The sequence below is a fragment of the Mixophyes fleayi genome, chromosome 1 (genome assembly GCF_038048845.1).
Source record: "Mixophyes fleayi isolate aMixFle1 chromosome 1, aMixFle1.hap1, whole genome shotgun sequence".
In the NCBI taxonomy this organism is placed as follows: Eukaryota; Metazoa; Chordata; class Amphibia; order Anura; family Limnodynastidae; genus Mixophyes; species Mixophyes fleayi.
This window is the reverse complement of record NC_134402.1, coordinates 232,629,947-232,654,955: the sequence shown is the minus strand read 5'-3', so window position 1 is coordinate 232,654,955 and position 25,009 is coordinate 232,629,947. Positions and strand designations below refer to the sequence as shown.

The 25,009-nt window shown below is 41.4% G+C and overlaps 1 protein-coding gene across 1 annotated transcript; it reads left to right on the top strand.

The window, feature by feature from the left end:
- The first annotated feature begins 98 nt into the window (after positions 1-98).
- SUGP2 (SURP and G-patch domain containing 2) lies at positions 99-24,717 on the top strand. Its single transcript, XM_075207513.1, has 11 exons — positions 99-212; positions 11,608-11,738; positions 13,229-14,578; positions 16,413-16,512; positions 16,860-17,329; positions 19,145-19,256; positions 19,359-19,699; positions 20,072-20,133; positions 21,320-21,456; positions 21,964-22,094; positions 23,666-24,717. Exons 2-10 carry the CDS (start codon positions 11,618-11,620, stop codon positions 22,088-22,090), a joined length of 2,820 nt encoding a protein of 939 aa, XP_075063614.1. The 5' UTR covers positions 99-212; positions 11,608-11,617; the 3' UTR covers positions 22,091-22,094; positions 23,666-24,717.
- The last annotated feature ends 292 nt before the right edge of the window (positions 24,718-25,009 follow it).

The window sequence follows — 25,009 nt, the reverse complement described above, 5'->3', positions numbered from 1 at the left end:
TCCACCAAAATCGCTGAAACGCATCTCTAAACGAGTGCAGGTAGTGCGTACGAGCCTTTATTTTAATTAAAATTGTATGAGGACGCTTGCCATTACTAAAGTTGATTTCCGCTTCCGGTCGTACTGCGTCATCACGTAGGGGACGGGGTCTGGAGTGCGTGCGATCAGTAGAGTGCTGGTGAAGACGCTGGTTTAGCGGGAGCTGTGAGCAGGTAATATCTTTAGATTAAGCCTCATTGGGCGAATATGTACAATGTGCGCCATTAGCCGTTCTGTGCCACGCGTGAGTCGCTCGCACTGTACCCACGGAAGCAGCGTCCGTGCGTGGTGTCTGCTCTTGGGCCTTACTGTGTAGTGCGGCTGTGATCCCTATATTCCGAGTTGACTCAGTTTTCATCGGCAGTATTATATTTTTGTTACTTTTTTTAATGGAGGCCAGAGGTTGGTGTAGTGTTGCTCCTGGTGTTCTAGTTTCGCTCCTGGTGTTCTAGTTTCCTGCCACGATAAAAAAAAACAACAACATACTGGTAGGTTAATTAGCTCCTGGCAAAATAGGCCTAAGTGTGTCTACGGCTGCACATGTCCCGATACCGCAACCTTGCGGATTTCCCTGCGCACCCCATAGGGTTTCAAGAAGAAATCCGCGATGATGTACTGTATTGTCACTTTACACACACAGCTGTGCGCAATTGCGAACCAAAAAGCTAATTGAATATGCCCCAGTATGTTTATTTGTAAAATATATCTCTTTGTATAATTTTCATGATGCTAAATAATCAATTGCCACATTCTTAAAAATACTAATACTTCTGGACATATGGGGTGTCATTTAGCGTTGGGGCAAAGCAAACAAAAGGAGCAAGTTTGCACCTTGCAGAACCATGTTGTACTGCAGATTAGGGGAGATACTTAAAATGTGAGGACAGTTAGATTGGGGGATGGGGGTTTAGATCAACTGTAGACTGCAGTATAGAAATGAAGCTGTCCAGTATGCAAAATAGCCAGTATGCAATAAAATAAATGCATTTCCACCCCTTGCATTGCATCATTGCTTGTTCAGTAGCAATTTTGCATATTCTTGTTTAATTATAACTATATGGTCTCCCCACATAAATTTTATATAGTCCCGTATGCATCCTGGCACCTGATTGGCTTTCCCTTCTCAGTAGTTGCCATTATGATGCCATTAATACGGTATGCAATCTTTTTTCCTGGCATTGAACTGTTAATTTCTGCGATAGTCAGTTACTTTGGTCAAACCTCCCCCAGTGTTTTTATTGTATTATATATATTTGTGTCATTAGCAAAAAAAATAAAAATAATTTTCACCTCCGTACTAGTGATAATGTGAGATGTTTGGCTTGATCTGTACAAGTAAATCCATGCTGCAGGAGATCTAATGTGCTAGATATTTTACAAACTTTCTTTCAGCTGTATTTCTTTTAATTTCCCCACTACTGATGTTATATTATGTGATCAGTAACTGCCAGCTGCTTCTTTATATATTTACTAAACTTCACATTTGAAAAAGTGGAGATTTTGCCTATATCAACCAATCAGATTCTAGCGGTCATTGTGTAGAATGCACTAAATAACTATAATCTGGTTGCTATTGGCAACATCTCCACTTTTTCAAACCTGCAGTTTAGTAAATATACCCCCTGCGTGTATTTCTTTTGGCACCGTTCACTTCTCTGCTTTGTGTTGAGTCCTGTCAGGATCTGCTCTTCTACCTGCTTTGTATCCTGCTACTTAACTGAGGTTACCTCCTTTTTCTGTAAATACGGAATAGAAATACTAATTTAGATCTACTATATATACCATTCTCTCCCTCCACAAGACTTTCTCGGGTCTTAATATTCCTCCCTTTGTTTTCTATGTTCACTTATACAAAAACAAAAAGGTTTTGTCCCCTTTATTTACAGATGCTACCATTTTATTGATTATTTCTTAAAATCTTATATTTTTTTTTTACTGCTTTACAGTCCTTCCTAGCTCCTTTTGAGAACCATATTGTCATCCTTTTCTTTGGGTTTTTTTTTTTTTTTTTTCTAACCTGTCTGACACCCAGGTTTGTTGCTCTTAGCAGGGAATTTAATTCCATATAGGCATTACACGGCGATGTATCTCCACTCGTATTTTCCTCACACACCCCCATAGAGCTATAGAGCTGCACAGGATAATCACCAATGATGTTTCGGGTACAGCAGTACCTGGAAATAAACGTATTGTGCAGGTCTCCAGCCATGTGCAGAATTACATTCCCCCCTTAGAATTGCACTTTTAATTTTTCCCACTCCTATGCTTACCTGTAGTGCATTTGTACAGATCCAGCAATGTGATGTCCTAGAACAGTGACTGCATGTTTTTAAATGATACTTAATGCTGCAAATGTGCCTGCACATCTCATTAGGACAAAACATGTCAAGTTTATGGTGGCTCTTTCCAGCACTGTTTTAGAGTAAACACTAAGACAGGAATCATTTAGAGATTGTAATTTATGCATAACTAGGAGATGACCCTGCCCTGGGTGTAATGAGATTAATAAATTTCTCCTGTAATGTTGTATACTGTTGACAGATAGTTAGGGTGTCTGGTTTCCAGAGTCTATTTTGGTATCTTTTGTTAAAGACTAGGGAGAAATCAACTGCAATTGTCTTTATGTCCAGCCCATTACATTGTGATGATCTGGTTAGATTCTGCAATCCTACTTGAACATCCTTACTATGTATTCTGTTATGGATAATAAAAAATCCCAGACAGATTCAATTGGCCGCGTTACTGTAAAAGTAACACACCCTGCGCAAAATATTACTGATATTATGGTAATAGTGCGCATAAGTACCATTAATATGGCAAGTTCAATGCCGATTTAGAGAGCAGAAATCTGAGGTAAAATTGCCATACTAGCGATAAAAGACTTAGCGCGGCGGTATTCTCTGGAGAATGGAATTCCCACCCAATGTGTACTCAAGAATTTTACATTTATCTTTAAAACAGTCAGCGATAACAATCGGCTTATAGCCGCTGCTACGCTGATCCAGGACTGATATGCCAGCACTGCCTAAAACGGCAAAGAGCGCTGGTAATCGCAATGCAGGGGGGCGCCGTATTGGAATGTACCAAGCCCCCCTCCTCAGCATAGGAGGGGGGTACTGGTGCAACCAGAAAAACGGCCACCAGGAATCTGCTACAAGTGTCTGATGCATAATATAGATGTAGCAGATCGCCTTTTACCAACAGAAAGCTTGAGGAGGAGCAGGAAAAGGGTGCAGTCGGAGGGTACTAAGAAAACAGTCCCTTCCTGCAGTCTGAAGCAAGTGAGCTATTCCAAAGGCGCCAAACAACTACCCGGGAAATAGAGCAGCAGACATTCTCTGGGATACTGAGTTACTGACAGACCTCTCCTGCTCTATAAGACATCTTAGCCTGATTGGAAGGCTAAGTACCACTTTTCTTATATCTCTATAGATAGGGCTATATTGAAACAAAATTGTTGTTGCAATAGCATTTTTAATAAAATATAGAATACTAATTGTATAACATATAGCCTTAGCACGGATACTAATTTTTGACTAGTTAGTATCTGTTTGCTTGTGAGTGATTGCGCCTGTATTTCATTGTTGTACTATTATACTGTTCCCTTAAAAAAAAGTCTGATAAGGGAAAGGCACCTCGGGCAAAATATTATACCTGTTCCAAGTGTAAAGATAAGTTACCAATGGGATTACAGGATCGCGGGCGCTTTGCGCTGACTGCAGCGGGGGTACCCTAGCCGCGCAGTCTCAGGTTAGCGCACCGCCACTAGTGGAAACGGCAGCATGGGCAAATGCCCTGACACAGGGGTTTGAAACATTGGTTAAGCTGCTATCTAAACCAACAGAGATTCCAGCGGTTGCGGTGGTTCTCCCCTCTACCTCAGTAACAATTGACCCCCTCGTAACAGGCAGTACTACCGCCGAGTGCAGTCTTAGGACAGGCTGGGGCTCCATCTGTACAGTCTGGGGCTCCATTCTCTACAGGAGAACCGGCTTAGTTGGCTTCCCTAGTTTGAGGATTTGATAGGCTAGAGCGGTTCTTGGATGTGCCAAGACCCTTACCCAAAAATAAGCGACACCGATCCATTAACCCCCTTCTGATCCTCTCGGAGGGATCTTCAGAAGAGGGTGATATGATAGAAGGCTCTGATTCTACACAGACCCAGAAGAGTCTTCCAGATATCAAAATATTGACGACCTGGTGGTAGCCGTTCGTCAGACATTAGGTATTTTGGATCGAGAAGAGACTAGAACACCAGATCGAAGTCTCTACAAAAATAGCTAGGTAACGTGCGATCCGCTTTCCTTCATCTGTAGAAATAAAGGAAATAGTGGAAGCATCCAGGAAACAACCAGATCGGAAATTTACGCGAAGGTATCTGGCTTTATATCCGTTACATGAGGAGCACCTCAACCGTTGGGAACAGGTTCCAAGGGTTGATTCACCGGTGGCACGCTTAGCATGACGTACCACACTCCCTATCCCAGGGACAGCCACCCTGCAGTATAATTCTGACCGCAAGATAGACTTTAAAAATCCCTTTATCTACACTGCAGCAGGTACTTCATTCAGACCTATGATTTCAATGGCATGGGTTGCCAGGGATATGGAAACATGGTCTCACCAATTGGCAGCAGATCTGCTCCTCTTTGCTCTGCATCTCAAGGAGGCTTCAGTATATTTATACGAGGCCATCCAGAATGCAGCCACCATTTTTTCATCTATTTCTGCAAACACAGTAGGGGCCAAGAGAACCTTATGGCTCAGGTCCTGGGATGCAGGTACGGAATCAAAAAAGTCTTTAGAATCATTCCCTTATTCAGGGGGAGTTTTATTCGACTCTGAACTGGACAGCATAATTTGCCAGGCCACAGGAGGCAAAAGCAGCATCCTCCCAGTAAATGTCCCAAAACCTAGGGCACCAAGGTTTGGTTCATTTAGACAGTCCTTTCTTGGGGGCCCCTCTGACCGGGGCCAGATCCATCCTCCAGAGGGAATTTATAAATTGTCAGTTTCTGATGCGCTGTCACATCTACCCGTCCGTTCAATTGCGCTGTAATGCCAGTTATGTGTTACCAGAATTGCGGTCTAGCTGGGAACCAAGTTAGCACTAAACAAGTTCAAATTCCCTCCAGAGGGTGGCGGCCAGTACCGGTAAGAGATTTCTTGCTTGTTTGTGATTCAGAATATATCCTGAAACACTTCAGCAACATTTAAGAGGCATTAGGCGGGGACGTGTGAGGTGCCTGGAAGATCTCTACTTTTAGGAAGTTGAGCCTCGGTTGCACTTGGAACATTTATGAATTTTCCACTCCTATATGAACGCAATCCTTTGGAATTGTTATCCATAATATGAGGAGTGGTTAACTATTATCTCTACTATTCTATAACTATCGGTCATTTTATTTCTTGGAGCTGGAACATTAATAAGGGTCTAAAATAACCTGGTCAAGTGGTTATTCGTTTTATAGTTAGTTAAAATGAGGGTATATACTTTTTATGTGTTTAATAAATCTTTGCTATTTATTTTGAACAACCTTTCCATTTAACTTGAAGCTATTTGAGAGAAACTCCAGTAACAAATATTTATTTTATATTCGTCCCTCTCCACAGCGCAGGCCGTTTTGATTTGGGGGATTATAATGAGAGGATGATACATGATAGACCTGTGAGGTCCGGCACCTCGGCGGTTCTTTGCAACCAGCTTACCCTGCGACCCTCGAATTAAAAAGGCAATGCTTACATTTGTTGCCTCTTGTTTCCGCTGGTGTCATCCGCTAGGTTCCGGACCACCAAAAAAGACGGGTTGTACTCCAATCTCTTTTTGGTCACAAATCCGGACTGTTCGTTTCAACCTGTTCTAAATCTAAAACAGTTAAACCTGTATGGATAGTCAGATTTCAAATGGAATCCCTCAGGTCCATCATCAGTGGACTAGAACCAAATCAATTCATGGTGTCTATAGACATTAAGGGCGCCTACCTTCACATACCTATCTGGAAGGCTCATAAGGCCCTTCTCGGATTCACAGTGGGACTGTCTCGCTACCAATTCAGAGCTCTTCCATTTGGCCTTTCGACAGCACCAAGAGTGTTTACAAAAATAATGGCAGTAATGTCAGACTGTCTTCATTCCAGAGGAGTGCAAATAGTGTCCTATCTGGATGATCTGGCCATAAAAGCCTCCTCAGCTTTCCTGCTGAATCAGCACCTGGTCCTCACTATCAGGATGCTGGAGACGCATGGATGGCTCATAAATCGAGAAAAATCACAATTGATTCCGTGCCATAAAATGACCTTTCTGGGACTAATCATGGACACCAACAAACAAAAGGTTTTCCCTCTGGAGGACAAATCTTAATCCCTGAGGAACCTGATGGCTTGGGTTATGACCTGTCGCAGACCGTCGGTCCACTTGTGTGTGCTTCTATTAGGAAAGATGGTATAGACTTTCGAGACCAATCCTTATGGTCTGCTTCACTCGTGCTGCTTCCAATGGGGCCTCTTAAGAAAGTTGTCAGAGATTACAGGGACAACTGATACAATTGTCGCCAGAGGCGATGGCTTCCCTCAGATGGTGAATGGTTCAGGACAATCTGACAGCGGGAAGGTCCTTTGCCCCATGGTCCTGGATCTTGGTAACCACAGACACCAGCCTGACATAATGGGGGGCTGTGGTGCTTCATTTATGGCTTCAGGGACTCTGGACCGCTCAGGAAACTTCTATCCACATTCTGGAACTAAAAGCCAGGCTAATGGCCTTAGTTAGAGAGGGCCCAGACGATATTTCACGGACACCCAGTCCGACTGCAACGGCAGTGTCTTATGTCAACAGACGGGGGCACCAGAAGCGCAGGAGCAATGAGGGTGGTGGCTCAGACCTTGACCTGGTCAAAGATTGCCAGGCGAGTGGTTGCTCCTTCCGGAGCTCTTCCAGTCTCTGGTCCTATGATGGTGGATCCTGGACCTGGACTTAATGGTATTGCGTCACAACAGGAAGGTACCTCAGTTTTGCTCTATGGCCATCGACGTAATGACGATGCCATGGGACTTCAGGTTGGGGTACCTTTTTCCTCCCATCCCTATGATTCCCAAAGTCCTTCAACGAGTGAAGCAAGGGAGACTCCCAGTCATACTAGTGGCTCCTGCTTGGCCAAGGCGAGTTTGGTAAACAGAAATTCTGGGGCTAGCAGTAGGTCTGGGCCTGAAATTACCTCTTCAGCAAAGACCGTTCACACATCAGGACTTGCCTCGGCTCAATTTAACAGCATGACTGTTGAGGCCAACCTGTGGAGTTCCAGAGGTTTCTCTCCACATCTAGTGAACACCCTCCTTTGGGTTAGAAAACCTGTTTCGGCTTGTATTTACCATTACATCTGGCAAAACTACATTAGATGGTGTGAGAGCCAACCATGCCACATGGCTGCCTTTCGTCTTCCACGGTTACTGGCTTTTCTCCAGGATGGCTTGGATGCGGGCCTTCTTCTACTTTCATTGAAAGTACAGATATCTGCCCTTTCGGTATATTTTCACCTGTTCTTGGCAGAAATTTCCGGATGTCAGGATTTTCTTGCAGTATTCACGGGTGAGTTTGAAAGAGAACAGAATCTTGACCTATGTAGCACTCCAGGTGTAAAGTAAATAATCAATTAATACTAATATTTTAATGGTATGCATTAAAAAGAGTGTATATAGGTATACAACTTGTTTTAAAAAAGCAAAGTATTTAAAAGTAATAGTGTTGAAAAGAATAGAGTTAAAATTAGTATAACCCTGTGGTGGAGCCAATCTTTAGAATACTGATAATAAGGGAAGATCTGCCAAATAAATGTTCCTTTCACATGTGTGTACAGGATAGGTAAGATGTAAAATAACCAAGGAGTATAAATCAAGTTATAAAATCCTATAGTATGGTAACAATGTTACATTCACCAAAACACTATTCCTGTTATATCTATATGGACTCTAGGTGGCAGTAGAACGTGAAATTCTTCCCTATAATGTTAATCCACTGGAGAGTATCCCTCTGTTATAAATGTATCTGAATCATAACCATAATCGGAGCCTAAATCACTGGGTATTCCCAGATAAACAGGTCATGTATAAAGTGGCCTTACTGTATTCCCTTGTAGCATATAATAGTAATTTCAGGGAGACCACTAGTATTCACGGGTGGCCCACAGTCTTCGGGTACAGGTTCCATGGAGTTTCTGGATGTGGTAAGGGCTCTAAGAATTTGTCTAGAGGACATCAAAGATTCGCCGCACAGATTCTTTATTTTATTTTACTCCACTAAACGCGGATGGCCGGCCTCTAAGCAATCAATTGTTAGGTGGCTTATTGCTACTATCAAGCAGGCTTATGTCAGTGCTAACAGACCTGTGCCAGATCGTATTGTAGCCCATTCTACCCGTTCAGTTGGAGCGTCCTGGGCTGCACGAAATGGGGCCTCAGCTGACCCAGTTGTGCAGAGCAACCACGTGTTCCTCAGTCCATACTTTTTCCAAATTTTATCAATTCAATGTACTTGCATCAGCAAACGCTGCTTTTGGCAGTAGTGCTCTATGTGCCAGTCTGTCAGAGCGGTCCCTTCCTTAAGGGAGCTGCTTTAGAATGTCGCTTTGGTAGCAGTGTCCCCCAGATAGGAGGAAAGAGGATTATTATACTTACAAATCCTCTTTTCACTTCAATTTTGTTGAGGGATAATTATGGAGAAAAAAAAAACATATATTGGGGTATCAACCGTAACAAAGTTGGGGCACATTCAATTTGGTTTGGGGCATATTCAATTGGATTCCGTAATCATTGTAACACATGGAGCCTGCATTACCGAAGGTAATATGGTACCGCAATAATGTGGTTTTTCCCTCACAGCTCTATGGGGTGCTAAGGAAAATCAGCGCTATTGCTTTGCCTTAGATTACCTTTGCATCCTATTCTGGCGCGTTACTGCTTTTCCTGGGACCTAATTGAATATGCCTCAAAGGCTGTATTTGGGATGTAGAAAAAGGTGATACCTGGTTCCTGACGATCTTATGTTGAGAAGTATGTGGGAATCCAATAAAGAGACACTTTACGCATTTGAAATGACAAGTACTTTTTTTTTTTTTTATCTAACCCAACTAATTTTACATTGTTGAAATTCTTATTTCTGTGTCTGACAGATAAAGAGGAAAACAATATTCCAATCCATAAACATTGTTTTATTTGTGAGCTGCATTGTCCTCTTGTCAGTTTCTGGATTGGCTGAAATATGGCATTGTCACATAACTGCTTTAGTTTAACAACAAGATCCCTCCCCCCACCCCCTCCTCCCTGACTGCCTCTGATTTCGCCTCCTTCTTCTCCTCTAAAATCGAGGCCATCCGACTTGAAATCTCCTCCTCCACTCTCTCTTCCACCCCTCCCACTCTTCTGTCTTCCCCCCCCCCCCCCCCCCCCCCAACCACCTTCCCCTCCACTCCTTCCGTCCCACCACCGGCGAGGAAGTCCACTCTCTCATTTTATCCTCCCCCCCCCCCCCCCCCCCCACTACCTGCCCCCTGGATCCCATCCCCTCCCACCTTCTTCGCTCCCTTTCCCCCACCACCTGCTCCCACCTCGCTCACCTCTTTAATCTCTCCCTCTCCACTGGCATCTTCCCCTCCTCCTTCAAACATGCTCTCGTATCCCCCATTCTTAAGAAACCTAATCTCGACCACACTTCTCTCTCGAACTATCGCCCCATATCTCTTCTCCCTTTTGCCTCCAAAATTCTCGAGAGGCTCGTCTGCAGCCGTCTCACCTCCTACCTTTCTGAATACTCCCTCCTTGATCCTCTCCAGTCTGGTTTCTGCCCCCTCCACTCCACTGAAACTGCCCTGGCTAAAGTCACCAATGACCTCCTCTCTGCAAAAGCCAGGGGCCACTTCTCCCTTCTCATCCTCCTTGACCTCTCTGCAGCCTTTGACACCGTTGACCACCCCCTCCTCCTTCACACCCTCCAGTCTTTCGGCCTCTCTGGCCCAGTCCTGTCCTAGTCCACCTCTTACCTTACTCACCGTTCCTTCTCTGTCACCACCTCTGGGTCTCTCTCCCCCCCCATCCACCCTTCCAGTCGGGGTCCCTCAGGGCTCTGTTCTGGGACCCTTACTCTTCTCTCTATACACCTCCTCCCTGGGTGAACTCATCAGCTCCTTCGACTTCAGCTACCACCTTTACGCTGACGACACTCAACTATACCTCTCCTCTCCTGATCTCTCTCCCTCCCTCCTCTCTAGGGTGTCCGCCTGCCTCTCTGCCATCTCCTCCTGGATGTCCTCTCGATTCCTCAAACTTAACCTTGCCAAAACTGAGCTCATAGTTTTTCCTCCCTCTCATACCCCATCCCCTTCTGACCTCTCCATCACTGTCGACAACACCTCTATCTCCCCTGTCCCCCAACTTCGCTGCCTTGATGTCATCCTCGACTCCTCTCTCTCCTTTGGCCCCCACATCCTCTCTTGCTAAATCCTGCCGCTTCCAGCTGCGCAACATCGCTCGCATCCGGCCCTTCCTCTCCCAAGATGCCACCAAATGCCTTATCCACTCTCTGATCATCTCCCGCCTGGACTACTGCAACCTCCTCCTCACTGGCCTCCCCCACTCTCATCTCGATCCCCTTCGATCCGTCCTTAACGCTGCAGCTAGGCTTATTTTCCTCTCTCGCCGCTCCTCTTTTGTCTCCCCCCTCTACCCAGCCCTTCACTGGCTCCCATTCCCCTTCAGAATCCTCTTTAAGCTCCTCACACTCGCCTACAAGGCCCTCGCCAACTCCACTGCGCCCTACATATCCACCCTCCTCTCAATTCATGCTCCATCCCGCCCTATCCGTTCTGCCTCTGACCGTCGCCTCTCTTCCCCCCTTATAACCTCCTCCCACGCGCGTATCCAAAACTTCGCCCGCGCTGCCCCCCTCCACTGGAACAAGCTCCCTCCCTCCATCAGAACTTCCCCTAATCTGTCCAGCTTCAAACGGGCCCTAAAAACCCACCTTTTTCTTAAAGCCTTTCTGTCTCCACTTAACTTCCTACCTTATCTTCTGCCTCTGTCCCCCTACTCTCCCTCTCTCCCCTGCGTCTCTCTCTGTCCACCCCTCCCCTTAGATTGTATGCTCCTCTGAGCAGGGCCATCTCTCCTCCTGTTTCCACCACTTCTAACTCTGCTCTCCAGCTACTTAGCCCTCCTCCTCGAGGGTCCTCCACCCCACGTCCACTCTCGCTCCCTCCTCCCCCCTGGGGGTCTCCCTGTCTTCCGCGCCCTCCTTCTTGGGCCCCGTCGTTTGCGGATCCTCCCTCCCCCGCCCTCTCTAGCTGTGCATTGAGCGTACTGAGTTGCTGTGTTTACTGTACTGTGCTGTCTCCCATTGTATTGTGATTTTGTTTGTCTCTGTACGGCGCTGCGGATGCCTTGTGGCGCCTTATAAATAAATATTAATAATAATAATGATCACTTTTGTCAAATGTGTTACCAGTGTGGCCACACTATGTGTAATCCTAGTATTGGCGTAGAAAATTTTATATCACTATAGTAACATCTTATTGGCTTACAGAGTCGAGAGCATGGCGAGCCAAAGGATAACACGGGAAACGTTTGATGCAGTAGTCCAAGAGAAGATGAAGAGATACAGAGTAAACATGGACCAAGCCATCTCGGATACCATACGGGAGTTTCATTTGGATGGTGAGTGACTTAGGCATGGATTGCTAAAATATCAGCTTTCATTAAAATGTGCGCAAGTGAAAGTCTGTTGGTGTCTGTTGCGCCCTCTTGACACTTACATTTTGTTTTGACAATAGGTGATGAAATATTTTTATTTCAGAAAATTGCAGTTTCTTAATAAATTTTGCACATGATGTTTTTAACATTAACTGTTGACATGATGGCCCTCCTTTCCTGCAAGGAGATATGAACTAATGCATATAAATTGACATAATGAGAAGTTGCTATTGCATATTATCCGATCGTACACAAAAGTTCAGTTCTTACTATTTAAGGGTTCAGTTAAATCTGTTTGCAATGGAAAAGTCTCCTATGGTATGGAACAAAAGAGAAAAGTTTAAATACCAATATTATGTCATTTAATTGGTTGTTGGACCACAGAATGTGGACAGGATGGCCTATATGTCCAGCAATGTTCTCCACTGAAAATTTTGCCAGCCGGGTGAGGGCAGTGTAATACTTTGCAATAATAATGAAAAATTCTGGCGGTTATTGCTCACACTTGCCAGGACTGGTCAGACTGGTGGTGAGTGATCTAACACACACTGCTGGTTGTAGAGCTCTAATAGGAGAAACAATGATTTATTCTATTATAGAAGGACTCTGTTGGGCTCCCAAGAGCCAGGTGGCAAGTAAAAACAGCCGGGAAATAGGTGCTGGGTAGAGCACTGTCCAGTGTCACGGTCTACCAGTGACTGGAATTGTGCAGGATTGATGTAGCATCTTTCTTCCACAAGAAAGTCAATCAACTGACACCTGGTTGATGCTGTTGTAAAAAAACTTGGTCGTTGTTTCAAAATATTTTATTAATGGTTATATTAGTACTGAAAATACATGTAGTCAATATGCTCTCATTCTGGCCAACTCCAATTTTCAAAACATGTTACTACTTCCAAGTTGCCTTGTTGACAAGTATTTGCAGATATCTACACTTAAGAGATGTTTAAACAGTTAAACCGTTTATTTGTGTAAAGTCAATGTTTTTGGTTGCATGGAACTGATATTGAAACACTGACTTTATTCAAATAAAAGAAAAGCTTCAAATTAGTGTAATATGTCCCCAGAAAAGTCCATGGAGACACATTATGCCGATGTTGGCACTGAAATTTCCATACATTTTTCCTTGTACCCCATAGAGGTGTGAGGGGAAAATGAGCAGAGATTCCTTTTGTATTAGCCCACAACTTGGGCAGCTGGACATTGTGGTCATTGGACCTACTTGACCTTTGTGTAAAGTCCTGTGAGTGCAGATTCCCCTTTGCCCATATAGGTCATTAATTTGGAACAAGCATTCATGGGGTATTCCAGTAAATGTGAGCACTACCTCCTCATTCAAATGATTAGATATTTGCTTAAAAATGTCAAGCCTTCATTAGTTTTGCAAAACTTGGATATATGAATTACACGTGTTTTTGTTATTAAATTTAGCTTTTTTTTTTTCTTTTTAACAGGGCCATCAACAACAAGAATGCCAGTGGATAACTATGAATCTTTTTATAGAGAGAAACAAAGATATTCTTATCGTGATCTTCCTCCCGACACTTTGAGCAGAAATTTGGATATAGACAATGTTTCAGATCAGTCATACTTTCGTGAATTAGGAAGGGAATCTTCAGGTGGAAGACTTTCAGATCAGTTTTTGAATAGATGGGGTGCTGATAATCCACTGGTGAAGGAGAGGTTATACAGAGAAGAACTAAATGCTTCAAACCGCCGGCTTGATGAACTTGATCAACTAAGGTCACTAGAATGTAATGAATTGTTTGCTCGAGAATTGAATGTTGGTCGCAGAAATTGGGAGACTGAGCACAATGCTCTTCGTGGACCAGAGCGCAACATGGGCAGAACAGAAATGTTCAGGGAATTCCGTTCCCCTCAGAGCGCAGAGCTAGGTCCTAGGAAGGATACCTTCAGGTCACAGACACGTGGAGTAATGCGCAGTCCAGCGGGGAAAGGACCGATGGGTGTTCGATCTCAGAGGGGTGGTGGTAGACAGGGTAAAGCTGGTGAGGCCTCCACTAAACAGCAAGAGTCTAAAAAAAAGACTGGTAATTTGGACAGCAAAAGCCCATCATTCAAGTTCAGTGTGCAGATACAAAAATGGGCCAAATTTAACACCATGGAAAGTGATGCAGACCTCCTAAAACAACACAAAGCCCTTTTCAAGGTGAAAACTGAAACTTGTAAGATGATTGTGGATTGCTTCAAAGGCCCCATGACTTCATTTCATAGAGAGCAGTGCTTTTCTAGGGTAAAAACAATAAATCATTCTACCATGAAGAGTCCCAAAATAGATAACGATCTTTTGGATTTATTAATTGAAACAAAAACCGTGTCCCTCAAGAATGATTTCTTTGAAGTGATCAAGCCCTTTGACAAGGAGATGATGATGGCTCAACAGCGTTTGCTAAGATGTGTAACTCCATTGCTGATAGCTTGCAACACTTTTGAGCTGAAGCACGCTATCCTTACGGATCCACGACAGCTACTTGGTGCTCTAAAGAGCACTGTGTTTCTGTGCCGAAAATCCATTGTGCTTTTAGGGCAAACATTTGAAATGATTTCCTCTGCAAGACAGAGTAATGTTTTGGAAGCATTGGGACTTTGTAGTCTAGAACTGAAGCCTTCAGAATATCCAAATTTCAAGGACTCCTTTCTGTTTGGGAAGGAATTTGTTTCAAAGCTAAGAGACTGGCTCCAAAAGAGTGGCAATAAGTTAACATTAAAATCCAGAGACAAGCTTACTGAGGAAACTGGTGTCGATAAGAAAGAAGAATGTAAAACTGTTGTAGACAGTCAAGGTTGGTTACTTAATATAGTACTTCAACAAAACTAAATAATTGTATACTTTTGACTACCAACAAGTTTTTGTTTGAACTTGCAGCTTTGTAATTATTCCGGAAAAACAAACATGATGAAGGGCAGGCCTGTCCAACCTGCGGCCCTTCAGATGTTGTGAAACTACAAGCCCCAGCATGCATTGCCGGTAGACAACCATTTGATAGCTGGAAGGGCATGCTGGGACTTGCAGTTTCACAACACCTGGAGGGCCGCAGGTTGGACAGGCCTGATGTAGGGGATAGTTGGTTCTGTTCTATTACCTTTCATGCCTGTTGTCATGCCTTTTTTCCAGGGAGCAACCACAATGTAGTCTGGTAACTCTAACTTGGAAACAAAGTTGGACTGGAGTGCTCATTTCTTGTGCTGGCTTCCTCTACATGACACAGCGCAAATGCTGTCCAAGCAGGAGGAAGCCTACCTAACATAGTGCTCTGAATAAATTGCTCTTTCTCTGAAAACCAGTTTAATAAAAGAAATTATGCTACACATATTATAAGCAAAGATCAAACAGCAAAGCCACAAGGCAGCATATTTGTAGATTAACTATGCAACCAATAGAAGTCATTTTAAAGTTTATATTTATCATTTTCACTTATGTTAGATACCAGACTATATTAGTAGCTTTCAACTGCCTAAGTTTTAATGGATAATTTTTACGTCCTTTAATTGAGATGTCTTTTTAGACTCTTTTAAAAGTTCTAGGGGTATATTTACTAAACTGTGAGTTTGAAAAAGTGGAAATGTTGCCTATCGCAACCAGATTCTAGCTGTCATTTTGTAGAATGTACTAAATAAATGACAGCTAGAATCTGATTGAAAAGTGGAGGGGTTGCCTATAGCAACCAAACTCACAGTTTAGTACATATACCCCCTAATTTGCTCATAGATCTGATTGTTTGTGATTGCCAAGAAGCGAAAAGGGGAAATGTTGGCAAGACTAAAAATCCACTTCTGTGTTGGGTTTTTTTGGTTTTTTTTTTGCCCCCCTCTGTTCTATAAACTCTTGAGTTGGACACAGATCTTCCAGACCGTTTAGTGTGTATATCTATATATGTATGCAGGGTCTACAGGAGAACAAGCATATTCGAAAACAAATTTAATGAAACCCAGTTCCATTTTTAAATATATACTACTGTTCCCATAATCTCTCGACATTGGTTGCATATATACAGTCGATTACAACCTTGAGATTTGACAGTTTGATTTAATCCATACAATTTTCACTTAAACCCCCACCCACCACTTCTGCCAACTTGCTTATATTTCAAGTATCTGTTGATGTCTTTTTGTTTTCAGATTTACAAGGGAAAATATACCCAATTTGTATGTATTAGGCACATGGAAATCACATTCGATTTGTCAAGGTGTACTCAAGCTGTACAGTACTTTGAGCCATAATAATTATGCTTTAATTTTCTAAACGATTCTGACCATTTTTTAGTTATTTGTTCTGCAGCTTTAATGTCAGTAAAAACAACTTCAAGTTAAAGTATCTTTTATTTGAAAATGTCTCATATTGGCATTATTATTCCCATATCTATCAGTTTGTAGTGTTTTTAGAATTCCTAGCATTTTAACTTAAATTACAGCTTTTGAGAGATGCACAGCCACCGATGTATGGGTAGCTTCTCTCTGCAGTCTAAGGATATAATTACATCTGACTTTCCTACTGTGTTTACCACAAGCGCTCTGCATTGAAAATTCAGTTGTTGGAGGGAATTGCTGATGCGGTCACTTAGTTCTAACTGGTTTTTTTTTTTGTTTGTTTGTTTTTTTTAAAATCCTCTTTTATAGAAAGAAAAGCAGCTGATCTCAATGTTGTTGCAGCCATTGATCAACTTCTGGAAAATGCGAAAAAAGGAAACCAAGTAGAAGGAGAGAAGCCTGCATTTTGGTGAGGATTTTAAATATTATATATTTGGGGGAGTGAGAATTGTTTTTTGTGTACAGTCTTTGATAAATTGGCAGGTTTGAACTAGTGGTGGGAACATTCCAGAGTAATATTTAGACTGTATTGCAATAAGAGTAGAAGAGTTTGGTGTTGAAGGGGGTCAAAATATGTGTTAAAAAGGCACAGGTAGGGTGACTATCTCCTGAATATCAGAGGTCCTGGGCTTTGGACTCTTGTTGTTCTAACTTATGGGTGGGAATTATTAGTTACAATATTTGTATGAGTGATCATCCAACACCTTCTTACAGAATTTAACACCCTTCCACTATTAAGTTGTTTTTTTATTTTAGGTGGTTGTTTGATAAGGACAGCAATGAATTTAAATATTATCGTCAAAAGTTAGAAGAGTTTCAGAATTCCGTAGGTCAAGTGGGTATAAAGAACACACAGACCAAAAGAACAAAGAAGTCCCCTGAAGAACTAGCTTGTGAGTCAGTGCGGGCCATGCTGTATGCCAAGAAGGCCCAGGCCTTGAAGAGGAGACTCTTTAAGTGTGTGGTATATTCAAGGAAACGAAAGCTAATCAAAGTTAGGAGACCGCACTCCAAAAAAGCTCCTGCAAAGGTAGAGAAAGTAACCCAGGAGCTAAAACAAGAGACCCCAATGGAATTGACAACTGAGAAATCTGCTTGCAAAGTAGAAGTTATATCAGAGAAAACTCCAGACAAATGTTCTACACCTGCTACCACTGAATCAGAGAAAGATAAACCATTACCAAGTATAAAAGAGGAATTGCCTGCAGAAACAAAATCTTTGGAGGGTAGGTAGCTATTTTTTCATTATTACATTGGCAGCTCAAGCTGACCAGTGAAGTCTGACGAGACTTAAACTTTGAAGTGAACACTTAGAACTTTGTTATAGCAATTTACCTTGATTTCTATTTGACTTTGTCTAATATTGAATACAGATATAGGATTATAGCTATAAAATGGCTTTTCTTTAAGTGTACTCAAGTTATCTGTTTAAATTGTTTCCCCTCCATGCTAATCTACTGTGCACTGCTTTTTTTTTTTTTTTTCTTCGAACCAAACCATTTTAATTTTTTAGGTAGGTCTGCTTTTTCGCACAGTAAGACTAGAGATCTCTTGCTCAAAACTCATGTTACCTATAGATAGATCAGTTGTGTGTGTTCTGATGGTAGGGAAGAGACAAATTAGAATACTGTTTGCTGGCATTTCTCCCACTTTCTCAGCTAGCTGCTGTTTCAGCTTCTGGTGTTTCCTGAACTAGTTTAATTTTTGTAGCTTTCAAGACTATTGCTGAATAGAGTGAGACTGTATTTATTATTAATAATGTGGTAGGATTTTTATATAAATAACAGTAAGTTTGCCTGGTGATTGTTCTAATGGTAGATATGCAACTGATTAGCTTTATTTTGCATATGCAGTGTTCTCCCCAAAAAATTTTGCCAGCTGGGTGGGGGGCAGTATAATACTTTGCAATAATATTGAAAAATGTTGGAGGTTATTGGCCACACCTGCCAGGACTGGTAAAACTGGTGGCCAATGGTCTAACATACACTGCTGGCTGTAGTGCTCACATAGTGCCTGTTATTGGAGAAACAACGGTTTGTTCTATTATAATAGGACTCTGTTGGGCTCGAAGAGCCGAGTGGCAAGTAAAAACAGCTGAGAAATAGGTGCTGGGAGAACACTGCATGTGTTCTGTTGTGTTGCAGTTCTTACAAGTTGTGGCATTTTAAACATTTTCATATATGAAGCAAAATATGAGATAAAATGTCAATTATCCAGGTATTCTACTGCAACTCCTTAAAAAAATTAATGACATTGCTCCATTCATTCGCACTGATTTTTGACAACTGCATCCATATTGGACACAATGTTACATTGCTTTAAATAAGTTTGTTTTTGGGATAGTGTACACATGTAGATGCTGCTCTCTGCAGCCATACAATAAATTTAATTATACTAATGCTGTTACTGAACTTTTGGAGTAGGGGTGTTTGTTGGTGGGTTTTTTTTTTTGGTTGTTTTTTTTTTAAAAGGATAAATCCATTATTAAATGTTATCTGTAGTAGAGCTAATTGTCTAATAAACATGAATTTCGTTTCACTACTGTCGCTTTAGAAATAAGTTTTGTAGAAGCTTAGTTGCTCAGTAGTTTTCTGGATTTATACCTTTTCAAAATGTAGCCCTAGCAGGTAAGGCAGCCTGCAGAGACATGCTGCAGGCAGGTTGCTGATAATGTCACCAGGGAGATACCTATGCTGCTATAACTGATATTGTAATTATGCTTGCCACAAGGTAACTGTTGCCAAAAAGGTGATGGTGTGGAATGTCAGACTGGGAGGGGGCAATCTGAAGATTACGTGTCGGTGTCAGTTACGTCAAACAACTTTACTAAACAATTTTACTCTGTAGCTTGCAGTGACCATGTTGTATTGGCAAATATGTATGTTTTGCCTTGATATATTTTATAGAAACAAGTTTGAAAGTTGCACTGTACTTTAAAGTTAAAAATGATCAATTTTCTTAATGTACTGTCTTGCATTTGGAATTTTTAAAGGCATACCCTTTTAATATTTGAAAATAACAAATCTATTTTGCTTCTATAGTTGATGAAAAAACAAAGGATACTGCTATAAAACTGGCTCAATTTGTTGTTCAGATGGGTCCAGAAATTGAAGAATTCAGTATGGAAAACAGTGTAAACAACCCAGAATTTTGGTAAGACTCTCTTAAGCGAACATTCAACACTTTGAATGTTTTTGTGCAAAATCTGGGAGAATAAACTAAAGTCTATGCTGTCTCTCTTCCCAAATCCCAAAGGTTTTTACGCGAGAAAGATAGCCCGGCATACATTTTCTATAAGGGCAGACTGGAGGAGTTCAAGCGAGCAGAAGAGGAGGCCGCAAGTGATGATGATGATGACGTTGGGCTGGATGATGGAGATCTTGAGAACATAAGGGTCGGCGATGACCAGCAAAATGAGTCTGACGATGTGGAAATGGATGCAGAGTGTGAAGCTGCAGAAGCTCCAGGGGCTGCAGTAGCTGCGTTTAACCAAATGCCCATTCCAGCCAGACCTCCAGTGGTTCGAAAGAGAGTAGCAAAACTAAAAGTTGGCATGCTTCCACCAAAAAGGGTGTGTCTTGTGGAAGATCCAAAAGGTAAGAACATTTTTGTTTTTTAATCTTTATTCCATTTTTAGTTTAAAGCCAAGTCTTTCTCTATAGTTCACCTACATCCTTTCTGTTATTGAATGTCTGGTGCCAACCTAGTCCAATGCTTACTGATGTCAGTTAGTCCTCCAGCTTTTTTTTGTCAGAATTTCTTATGGAATAGAGTTTTTTTAAGTTTGGTCTAGCATGACTATTTAAGTGACGAAATACATTTTAAAAAAGTTCATATACCAAACTGCACCTATTCATGATGTAGAAGAAGGTCCCTGTTGCAGCCGGTGGAGTCAAAGGAAGATCATATCGGATTCTATTTCGGCTTCCTCAAACAATAAGTGTGTGTTTGTTTATTTTGTATTTCAGTACATGATCCAGTACGTATTGAATATGAACGCCCTCGGGGACGCAGGTACAACAGAAGAAAGGTAAATGGGAATAGGGGGGGTGGACAGACGTTTTGGAAATGTATATAAAATTAGCGCTCTTGCTCCATGTACACCGGTTGGCAAAAGATTATATTGTGTGTTTAAAGTGGACACTATATATGCGGAAGAGAAGCATAGATCTGTGATGACAATTTTTGGGGGAGGGGGAGTTGTTCACTACATCATATACTGCTAACTGGGCCTTTTATTTATTGATCCAAGTCATTGCTTAAGGATGTGAGTTACACTCAAAACAATAACGCAGCACTTTACTAGCTAATAGAAAATACTGTTCTCTTTATACTGCAGCATTTAAAATCTTTTTTTTACACAAGTTACACCTGGGACATCAAGTTTTTCAATCTAACTATGAGGTGAATAAACAGTTCTAGGTAAAATGTTCTTATAGGTGTCTCTGATAAATGAATATTATTGGGTCCCTTCAATGTTCCCCATTTTTTTGGTATTGTAAACATTAGACTACTGTGAATGCTTAGAAACAAAAAAACGTCATTGTTTAATTGGACAGAATAGATGTTCTTTTCGGTCAACAAATTCTGTTTGTCAATGAACGTTACTGTCACTTCCACCTTAGAAATATTGTCAGAATATGAACCATTTTAATTTCAAATCTCATCTCAAAGCACTGGCCTTATTAGATCTACCTCTGACCCGTGCCTTGCCTCGACTCTGGAAACTGCCTTCAAAACTTCACATGCCGCTACCCACTTATGGATTTCCCTACCATGCATAATCAGACTCTCCCACAGCCTTCATATTTTGAAACACTCTGAAAACCCACCTCTTAGGGCTTACCCTACTGCCACCTATACTACACATGCAAGAGCACCCTCACAACTGTCCCATTCTCCTCTGAGCCACACTCGTTCCTCTTTGTTTCAGCTGTGCCCTTTACCAATTAAGAATGTGTGCTCTCATGAGCGGGGCACTCCCTACCCTTTGTTTTCATGTCTGCAATTATTTTGTCTGCCTTTTACACTCCTGTTTTATGTATGTCCTATTTTCTCCATTGTCTGGCGCTTTGGAGCACTGTGGTGCCTTAAAAATCAACAATAATAATAATGCTAAGTAACAGGCTGTAAGTCTGAGATTGGCTTCACAGTCTTATCTGTAAATCCTCGTTCACATTGTGACACCTATTTCTTCCTTTTCTTTCCTCCTAAAGAAACCAGCGGATTTAGAGTTTGCCAGTAAGAAGCTAGACCAACAGAATGTGGGTTTTCAGATGCTGAGTAAGATGGGCTGGCAAGAAGGTCAAGGACTTGGATCCAGCGGATCAGGGATCAAAAATCCCATCAAAGTGTATGTTGCAAGAATAGGTTTTATTTGCATGTTTTTTTGTAATGTCAACAGTAAACTGTTAAAGTCCTTCTGTTTGGAATGCTTTAAAATAGTGATTACAGTTTCCAAGGTCTTGTTTTTTACATCACCAAACAGTGTGCTTTTATATAAACCCCCATGATGTAATTTACCTTTCCAGATGTGCAGGTATTCAGAGAAGACACTGCAGGAATCTCAGGCCGGAATCCTGCATAGTAATGGGCCTGCTTTAGGCTTGTGGCACACCTGGGAACACTCTGCGTTTTATATGGCATATTTGTCCATAGTAGGTAGTGGAAATGCAGAGTTTCAGGCAAACTAGGGCTCTGTGTAAGCTGCCCACAGGATTCATGAAGCTGATCAGCACTATTGTGGCAGGAATTCCATGTTTATACGTATGGATATATTGTACAAGTTGAGTAGAAATCCACTGGCAATGTTCAAAGTCATATGTTTTTAAATAAAAACTGCTTCTGCTCCTTTTCTCAGGGGCGCAGTCTCTGCCGGGGAGGGCCTGGGTGTTGAAGGACAAACGGCTGGAGAATCCGCAAACACCAACTTTGATGCTTTTCGTCAAAGAATGATGCAAATGTACAAGAAAAAAATTACCAAATAATTAGGTAAGCTTGAGTAATGTTGCTCTTTATTGTAAAGGTTTGTGACATAACTTTTGTTTTCTGCTGAGCCAGAAAATAAGTTCGACGTTAAGAAGAGTCTGTGAAACCATTTTGGGATGGTGCTATCCTTTCAAGGATGCAGGTGAAAATGACGTTTTAGTGTGAAATGTTTCATGGTCACTTGCATTTTGCACTACCTATTTCAGGAAGTGGTGACCCAAGGACATGACGTGCATTTTTCCCCTTACATGGGAGCTTTTCATACCTCTAAATGCATGTCGGGATTATCCAGAAACATTTAGACTGAAGGAGGGGTCGAACAGCAGCTTACATAATTTATATTTTTTCTGCGTTAAGTAAACCATGGACGACTTAGTCCATCTCCCATATATTCTCAGTGATGCTACTATTATATTAATTTTAGAATAAGTATAAAGGCAGATTATAAATTGTTTTTAACAAACAAAACAATGTTTTGTACAGTATAGTGGTAGTAAACCGAAATTCTCCACTTGCTGGCCGCGGCAACTGCTGGTTCTTGTAGCCAAAGTTTGTGATTACATATTTGGCTTTTTTTAAAAAAAATAAATTATATATAAATCCCTTTTCACACTCAAACCACAGTATGTTTCCGTCTCGCTCGGCAGTTTCTTTGCTGGCATCACAATTTACTAATAAGACCAAACAGCAGAAACATTGAATATTAACAAAGATGTTTCTTCATTTTATGGATAAAACTTTCTGGATGTTCTGGGGGGAAAAAATAATTCGTCCGCAGCTTCCCCCCTACCCCCCAGCTATGCCCGTTTTAATTTTTCAGCAGTCTGTGTTGGTCACGTGGCACTTAGTGTGCACATTTTACTGGCATGCCACACCAGTTCTTTGCAGTCTTGTTCTTCTTTGCAAATGACAGAAGGTTACGTGGGGCACAAGGACGTACTGAATCAGAAACCAGGCCAGCATTCTTTATTTATTCCTGTGTAGTGATGAATTCAGCTCTGCGTTAATCTTTACTGTACTGTGTCTCCAATGGCATTTGTCTTTTGATTTTAAAGCAAGTTTGTCTCTTCATCCTGCCACACACGTCTGTGTGAATTGTACGAATTGTTTACATTGTTCAGAAACTGCGGATGTTTCGTGACGTGTAAAACATTTGCAGGTGAAAGTGAGCCTGAAAATATTTCCTCATTGCTAAGGAAACTGGATTTTTATTTTATTTGATACTTTGTTTCTAAAAGTATGTCAGGGACAAATATTTTTTCCTACAGATGTATGTTCAAACCATTTGCGGTTTGTTATACACGGTTTCTCTTTTATGCCAAAGTTTCCATGAGGGATATGGCCCAAATCACAGTGGGTTTTTCAGGTGTGATTACATTTTGGTGCCAGCATTTTTGTCAGTGGGCAATATGTCCCCAAAATTCAATGAGCAGTAAGCCCTGCATTATGCAGTATGATTTTGACCTTTAATGGCAATGAAGCTCTCGCAGGCTTGGTTGGGCCTTTATGTATTTGCTGATTCAATTTGCTGTCATGAAGTATTCACAATCTGTATTTTTTTTTCAATTTTACAGGATCCCTGAAGACCACAGAAATCCAGGAAATAACTTTTTCAATATATTTCGGGTCTTGTTATCTGACCCATTAGCTTAGTATTTAGACTTAATTAAACAGCATCTGCATGACCTTCCAAGCAGTTCATTTATTTGTACAATAAAAGTTCTTGTGTGTAGTGCAAGATACCTACTTTTTTTTTTTTTTTTGCAAGATCAAGAAATGGTATCTTCTGATTCTGTAGCATATATTAACTTTGAAGAGTTACACTTAATTTTTTATTTTTTTTTTCCTTTAAAAAAAAAACAAAAAAACACAAAAAATGTTTTGTTGGCTGTTTAAGAGCCTTTGCAGCACTTTTCGTTGCAACAAATATTCTTTATTTAAACCATTTAGATGTTATTTTAGTATGTCAGGAGTTTATGTAACCTGTTCTGCTCAGCTTAGTTATTGGAGAAGTGCTGTACATGCTTTTTTTATTTCCCCTAGCAGAAAGTGTTATATACCTGTTGTGAACACATGTTTGCAGGCTAAGCTCTTTTTAAAGAAGGGAAAAATGCATTTGTAGAAGTACTCAGCTAAACCTGCTGGAGCGCCAAATCTGACTGGCAACTTTTTCTTTTGAAGACCAATGGGCATATCCTATCTGATGGATCAGTGTATCAATGCTTGGCCCCAACCAAGAACATTTTCTAATATTCTTGTATAATATTTACCTGTCCCACCACAGTACTGATACTCATAGCAATCACAGAATTCTCTCTCTACCAGCATGAACTGGCCACAATTGACATGTATTAAAGCTTTCACTTGTGTGCTGCAAAAATGTCTTCCTGGTTGCATAGGAAGCATCTTGCACAGCATTATTTGTGTTCTTACTGGAACAGAGAGAACCGTGCAAGATGTAAAGAAGCACATCTTTGGAAACGCTGAGTAAGTATGTTATACTAGTATGTTAAAATATGTGGCATTTTTTTGAGGTCTGCAGGTGACTAGTATGTTGTACATCTGGTTTAATTTAAACTGCATTAAACAATAAAATACTTTTAAAATAAAGGAATGTTGAAACAAACTCGTTTTTGTCTTTCTTGTATCTTGCGTTGCTTTAGTTAGGAGAATATTGTAGTTGCATAAGAATAATGGTGTAAGCCAGTTACTACTTGTACTTGACACATGTCAAAATTTTCTTGCAAATAAAGCATTGTACACAGGTGTGAAAACAGACAAGGCCGCTAAACTGTTCTCTTCTGAGGACTCGATAAACCCTGCTGTTGAGTTTAATAATCTGCCTGTGTTTGAAATGGAACAGACATGTAGCTCAGTGGGGTGCTTATGCCCATCTACAGTTGGTCTGAGAAGTAAAC